This window comes from Callithrix jacchus, chromosome 6 (genome assembly GCF_049354715.1).
Source record: "Callithrix jacchus isolate 240 chromosome 6, calJac240_pri, whole genome shotgun sequence".
Lineage (NCBI taxonomy): Eukaryota > Metazoa > Chordata > Mammalia > Primates > Cebidae > Callithrix > Callithrix jacchus.
The window spans coordinates 120,866,808-120,874,300 of record NC_133507.1 but is presented as its reverse complement, the minus strand read 5'-3'; the positions used below and the strand labels follow the sequence as shown (position 1 = coordinate 120,874,300).

At 40.7% G+C, this 7,493-nt stretch overlaps 1 protein-coding gene across 3 annotated transcripts in view; it reads right to left on the bottom strand.

The window, feature by feature from the left end:
- The window catches only part of MAIP1 (matrix AAA peptidase interacting protein 1), a 67,972-nt gene extending 60,733 nt beyond the window's left edge, over nucleotides 1–7,239 (bottom strand). For 2 of the 3 annotated variants that reach the window (XM_078329136.1, XM_002749608.5), the window contains exons 1-4: nucleotides 6,779–7,239; nucleotides 3,641–3,712; nucleotides 3,091–3,217; nucleotides 1,022–1,169 (exon numbers count right to left, since the gene is read on the bottom strand). In XM_078329136.1, the coding sequence (XP_078185262.1) occupies nucleotides 1,022–1,169; nucleotides 3,091–3,217; nucleotides 3,641–3,712; nucleotides 6,779–7,225 (794 nt within the window). In that variant the 5' untranslated portion in view covers nucleotides 7,226–7,239. Of the gene's footprint in view, nucleotides 1–1,021; nucleotides 1,170–1,467; nucleotides 2,213–3,090; nucleotides 3,218–3,640; nucleotides 3,713–6,778 lie in introns of those variants that run through there. The other variant, XM_035305243.3, reaches the window with a different exon arrangement.
- Between the last annotated feature and the right edge of the window lie 254 nt (nucleotides 7,240–7,493).

The following is a 7,493-nucleotide window of genomic DNA, read 5'->3' as shown; positions in this document are numbered from 1 at the left end:
CTCCTGACCTCATGATTCCTCTGCCTTGGCCTCCCAAAGTGCTGGGATTACAGGTGTGAGCCACCACACCTGGCCTATTCTAGATATAATTTGCATAAAAATACAACATAATGTCTGTTTTATATAACTTGCTAACTTCCTACTATACAATATGTCCTTAAGAGCAGTATCCCTTCAACTTTGTATCTGAACCTCTACCAGATCATGTGGGCACACAGATGATCAACAAATGTCTAGTGAATTGGTTCATGTACCAATGATCCCAATGATGGCAGATTTTATTTTCCAAAAATGGCCACAACCATATCTCTCCTCCCATGTGCTCTTCCATTATGTGGCCTTGCTGTTTTTTGGCCCCAAAAAATGAGGGAGTCTTTCTATACCCTTTAAACTACACAGATCCTTTGACTGCTGTGACAAGTAGACTATGGCAGAACTGATGTTCTAATTATGGGCATACCCCTTTACTGGTTTAGCAGCTTCCATTTTCTGCCTCTTTGAATCCAACCACCATGTAAAAGATATGACTAGTCTGAAACTACCACAAATCCAAGCCACAAAGAGAGGCCCTGGAGAATTCAGAGTCATGGAGAAGCCAAGGAGTACCAAGGTGCCACACATTGAGTTAAGAAGTCACTGTGGAAATGAATCCTCTAGCTCCTGCTACCTGTGTTGATGCCAGGTGAAGCAGAGAAAACCCCATAACTGAGCCTATCCAAAATTTCTGAGCAGTGAAATAGCAGGCAAAATCAATGGCTGTTTGAAGCCAATGAATCTGGGGATGATTTGTTATGCAGCAATAGATAGCTAAAACATCATTTAATTAAATTCAACAACATTACCTCTTTCTAATTTCTTAACTCTCCTGTTTCATATCCAGTGTGTCTTTCTGACCTTTTCTCTTCATAAATAACTTGTCAAATTTCAAATCCTTTCTTCCTAAAGTTCACTTAGTTTTCATACCTTCAAACTACCTTCCATTTTCTGAAGAAAGGAAACAATGAAATCTGATTAAACTTACTCATAGCTGGCATTAAGAAGTTGTTTAGTTTCCACATTCTGATTCCCCAACTTAACCTGGAATAAACTGGCTCCTCTTAAGGTTTCACTAGGGATGTTGGCACTGGTTAGATACCAAAAGCACATCAGGATGTTAACAAACTTCCTTCCTTAGGGAAAAAACACATACACACACACATACAAATACAAATCAAAACAATCTATCATCCATATATACAAAATGAAATCAGAAATTGGCAGTAGTTATACAGTTGTTACAGGTTAAATTTTGTGTTTATTCTGGTGTGACTTAAAATACTTGTATTGATACTAATTTGTTTTTAGAAAATTGTCTTAGGATTTATGACATACTTGCCCTCTTCTCACATCTGAGTAATAAAGCTACTACTTAACTGAGCACATACTTTATACTAAGTATACTACATGGATTATTTTCAATTAGTGGCATTTTATTTTTCTTTTTTTCTACACAGGGTCTCACTCTATCACCCAGGCTGGAGTGCAGTGGCATAGTATCAGCTCACTGCAACCTCTGCTTTCCAGGCTCAAGCAATCCTCCCACCTCAGTCTCCTGAATAGCTGGGACCACAGGCATGCACCATCACACCAGGCTATTTTTTTGTATTTTCAGTGGAAACTGGGTCTTGCCACATTGCCCAGGCTGGTCTTGAACTCTTGAACTCAAGCGATCCACCTGCCTCGGCCTCCCAAAGTACTGGGATTACAAGTGTGAGCCACTGCATCCGACCAGGCATTTTCTAAGATTATAATAATCTCATGAAAGATGTCTGTTGTCAAAAGAAAAATGAGGAGGAAAAAAATCATATTTTTTGCTGTTCAGTAACTACTTTAACCTCAACTGTGAGAAAGAGTAAAGGCTTCCTATTCTACCCTAATTCACCTTGCTGTGCCTGGTGATTCTGACAACCTCCTGATGCAAAAATTAGTTAGTGACCATGGTGCTGAGATGCAATCTGAAATATTAGGGAAGAAGAAAGTATTTATCACCATAAGATCTTTACAAATGTTTCAAAATAATGTGTGCATGAAAAATTTTACCATCACCAAGAGTCTTCTTCTTCTACCTTGGGAAGTGTATAAGCAGAGGTTACATTTCCTGTGTGGCTGGCACACAATACATATGCAAATAGAGTGATCCCTCGAAATTCATGGAGGATTGGTTTCAGGACCCCTGTGGATACCAAAATCCACAGATGCTTAAGTCCTTTATATAAAATGGTGTCGTATTTGCATAACACACATCCTCCAGTATACTTTAAATCATCTCTAGATTATTTATAGTACCTAATACAATGTAAATACTATGTAAATAGTTGTTATATTGTATTTAGAGAATAACGACAAGAACAAAATCTGTACATGATCAAGTACAGATGCAACTTTTTTTTTAATATTTTTTTTTTATCCAAGATTGTTTAAATCTATGGATGTGAAACCCCTGGATACAGAGGACCAACTCTGTATGTATCAGGAATAAATCAGTGAATTATCAGGAATGTTATAGGGAAAATGTATGCTGCAGACAAGAAGAACCAGATAACCACTAAACTTCCTCCCAACTTCTTCATTATTCTCAAATAGATCCAATTTGAGAGTTCTGCAGTTAATCTTTTCAAATCATCTTTAGCTGACAATATCTACTGTGCTTTTCTTTTACCCCTTATTCCTTCCATATAATGTCATTCCATATAATGTATTGAGTTTTAAAATACTCAATTGTTTCCTTCAAGTTAGGAAATCTGAAACACAAATATTTTCAGTTTGAGCTGTGGGAGCCACTCAGACTATTTTCAACAATGTAAGTGATCCTGTTCTCTACTGTGAATTAAATAGTAGCAGAAAAAATTTCTAGATAGAAAGGCTTAAGAAATGATTATCATATCTTAACTCTTTCAAAAGTAGGTCTTTAAAGAATGAATATAATATTTTCTTTGAAGTTGTATAAATATTTACTTGTCCTGACAAAACTCCACTATTTTGTGATTATCTACAATTTTAGCTTTCCGGACAATTATAGATCGTTGCAAGTTGACTATGCTCTGGCATTACCTTTCTCATCATAGTAAATGGAGATGTCTCCTGTTGATGTATATACAATTTCATCTATGTTGGCAGCAAGGGCATTTTTATGGTTGTCAGGTAGTGAAGTAACCTTTTCTTTCAATACATGTAGCACCTAAGTTTGAAAAAAGCAAGCCATTAGTTCATCGATTCAATTTTTGAAAACTTTCAAAAAGTGATCTTTATCATGGAATACATTTCTCCAAACCTGTTTTTAAATTTACTACCATATTTGCTCATCCTCAAAAGCAAGGCTGAAATGCATCTCATTATTCAACTAGGAAATTTCTAACAGAACATTCCACATAAGAGCAACTGAAAGACAACATGATTACTTACTTATGCCTTAAGTATCAAGAGTTATTCCATACTTTTATATGACCCAAAGTACCCATTAGAACAGATACACAGACTCTACTTTGGATGCTGGCACACACAATATTTTTATTTATTTTCCTTATAAATAAGGAAAATGTACATCATTCTACTGCAACAGAATACCATTTATTTTTAAAGCAAAATGTAAAATATACTTTACCTCTTTGGCCACAAGTTCTTCCAACAGATCAAATTTACACTGTGACAGCAACTTGGATACATGAGCAAAAGCCTTAAAAAAAATATTAAGGGAAGGGTGGGGATTATTATTTCAAAATACCATACCACGTTCATACTTAAATGGCTAAGTAAAATAAAGACTATTTTATAGTAACAGAGATAAACAATATCAAATATTAATTTATCAAAGCATGACTCCTTCAAGGTTGGTTAACTTTTCACATATGGCCTTTCCACATATATAGCAGTAAGTGACTTGAGCTTTAATTCTGAATCCACTCTCAGGCCTGCGAAATGATAGTGTGTGGTGTGCAATCTAGATGTCTCAATAAAAATCCTCCTTTCTATTTCCTTTTAAAATGATGAAGTAAACAATCATTTGGCAGTTCTATGACCTATCTCTTAATCGGGCATAGATAGCAGTTGGAAAGGAGAACAGTCTAGACTGTATTGGGAGTCTGGAAATCTGGGCTGTAGTCTGAATCTCAGTAAGGGAGATAACATAAGTTTGGAAAAGTGGGAGAAAAGGTAATTAGTTTATATAATCTAAAACAGTAGATCCTAGTTTTGAAGTATTAAATTCTATTTTCAAGGAGGTAAAAACTCAACTGCAATTCTCCCCATTACTAGCAATGAGAAATCAAACTGTGAATTAAGATCCTGTCTTCAGGGAACTTTCAGTCTACTTGGGGGAAAAGACAACTCAAGTTTAGGAATTCTGACAGGGATAAGAACAGGATGACTTGGGAGCATAAAGGAGAACCATCAAATCTAATCTGGGAGAATCAGAGAGGACTTCCTAAAGGAAGTAACATCTAAACTGAAATCTGAAATAAGCAGCAATCTAAGCTGCCAGGGGATGCACAGATATGTCAGATACGGCATGTCAGAGAATACTGCCTACTTGTTACAGGATGAATTGTGCTCTCCTTCCCCCTAAATTTATGTTGAAGCTCTAACCCCCAGAACCTTGGAATGTGACTATATTTGGAGATAAGACCTTAAATAGGTGTGATTAAGCTAAATGAGACCATCAGGGTGGGCCAAAATCCAATCTGACTGGCATCCTTATTAGAGGAGAAAATGTGGAGTAAGAGCCACCAGGAGCACACATGCATAGGGAGGATCATGCAAGGATACAGCGAGAAGACAGCCATCTATTAGCTGAGAGAGGTCTCAGGAGAAAACAACCCCTCCAACACTCTGATACTGAAATTTTGGTTGGTTGTTTTATATAAGCAACACGGCATACACACTGGCTGATGAATGGGGTAGAAATACTGCTAAATAGCAAGGAAGGAGGTGAAAGTAGCTAACAGCTGGAGGACAACTAGGATTGGAGTGACCCCCAAAATGCTGCACGCTCCTCTGTGTGTTCAGAGGAATCAAGTACTGAGGCTTGATTCCTGCCAATGGTGGGGAGGTGATTTCCATTCCTTACTGGAATATAAATGAACTGATACCATGTATTATGAGGTGGACCAGCTCATATATCGTCGGCAGGCATTGTAGAGAACAGTAGGATCAATACAACTTACCACTGCATGGACAAAAGATTTTGAGAACTGACATGAACAGAGGTTTATCCCTTAATTATGATGCTGAGTTATGCATCTTAATTAAGCTTGCTCTTTGACTTTTTTTTAATATAAGATATATAGTAGTCAAGAGTTAACTCAAGAGAAGCAGGCAGCAGGAGTTAACACTGACACTTATTACACAAAGTTGACAACATTTGATTTACAACTGATAGGTCACATAAATACAAAGAGCCATGATTATGGAAAGAATCTGAAATAAATTTGGAGTAACACATCAATACCAGCATATAACCAATATTGTAAAATGATTACACCAATGGCATGGTTTTAAGGCATATGGTTTTAAACCGGGAAATAAACTTTAGGACTTCTAGTTTTGTTTGTTTTCTGAGACAGAGTCTTGCTCCGTCACCCAGGTTGGATGGTGTGTATCTGTCACCCAGGCTGGATGGAGTGTAGTGACATGATCCCGGCTCACTGCAACTTCTGCCTCCAGGGTTCAAGCAATTCTCCTGCCTCAGCCTCCCGAGTAGCTGGGACTACAGGCACCCGCCACCACACCCAGATAATTTTTGTATTTTTAGTAGAGATGGGGTTTCACCATATTGGCCAGGCTGGTCTCAAACTCCTGACCTTGTGATCCACCGGCCTCAGCCTCCCAAAGTGCTGGGATTACAGGCATGAGCCACCGCGCCCAGCCAACCTCTATTGTTATCAAAAGTTCTGCAACGTTTGGGAACGATATACAATCTGTAAAGGAGTCCAAAGAAAGGTATAGATGGCCCTTAGTCCTAGAAAAAAAGCATGTACCCACAAAATCTACAAATAATCTCAGGACCCAAGCGACCATATGTTGCAAGTGTAAGGCAATGCATAATCAGCCATTCAGAAAGAGAGGGATAACTAACAAAGGGATAAGAATCTCTAACAGCTAAATATTCTCTGTGCTGAGCACTTGGCCACCAGGCAGTCTCAGCAAATTCTTTGAAGGGGTAAAATTGCTAACCTCCAGTTTAATCTTTAAGGAATATGATAAGGGGTGGTACATTGGTGGGCTCTGTCAAATAGCTGGCAGGAAGTTCTACTCTTCTACTCCAGGTGACATTACAGCACTTAGGAAATGTTATCTCATCTATTCTTCAATCTTATGCATTCATTAATGTATTCAACAAACATTCATGGAGTGCCAGGCATTGTCTTGCCCACTTTGTAGATTTGATAATTATGCTCAGATAAGATGGGACCATATAGCTTTTTCTTTTTTTCTATTTTTTGAGACAGGGCCTGGCTGTCTACTAGGCTGGAGTGCAATGGCACGATCTTAGCTCACTACAACCTCCAACTCCTGGGCTCAAGAGATCCTCCCCCTTCAGCCTCCCGAGTAGCTGCGACTACAGGTGTGTACCACCAAACCTGGCCCAGAAGCTTAAAGTCAATCAATGGCTGGAAGGCTCTACGTCTGGGCCACTAATCACGTTCGATCGCTTGTATTCCACTGAAGAAACCTCACTGCTAAGCACTTCTGGGAGTAATAAACTCATTAGAGATGGATAAGTCAACCAGGGAAATAAACAAACCTGCTTCGCTCCCTCAGAGAACTCTGCGATGCTGAACTCTTTGTCGAAATAGGCCCAGATAAGGAAGGCGTAAATTCGAGTCCTAACCCAGCTAATGGGGTTGGCGAATCCCAGGACGATCATCTTGGTTTTCTGGTGCTGCTGGGACTTCTCCGTGCTGTAGCTGCGCCGAGAGCAGGCAGGGAAAGAAGCGAAGGCTATGGGGAGTCGCGGGCGGCTGAGCACTGGCCGCCAGAAGCCCTGGGCAGGTAGCACCGAGGCCGCCGAGGCCCAAGCGCTTCGGGGAAATGAGGCCGCTCCCGAGCCGAGGCGACAGCGGCAAAGGTAGCAAGGTCCGGCCGACGGCAGCCTCACCTCGGCCGCACGGGGAGTCCCGAGTCCGGCGGCCCCGCAGGGCAGCGACCGAGAGATCAGCAATTGGGGTAACAGACGAGCGGCCAGCGCCATTTTCGTGACCCTTCACCCCGGTGCCTCCGGGTGCTGTATCTAAAGGAAGTCGGTGGGAAACCACCTCAGTGATGTCGGAGAAGGAGACTGGAAAGCAAAGTTGGCCGGTTGCTGCCGCCTCTGGTGAGTCGGCCACGTTCCCGCTCTCCAGCACGCAGCCCAGGCCGAGGCTTTTCGGCAACCCTCTCGCGCTCGGACGCAGCCACTCTGGAGTCCGCCGGCCTTGCGGACCTATTCTCTGTGGGTCGTGTTTCCGGGCGGATGGCGC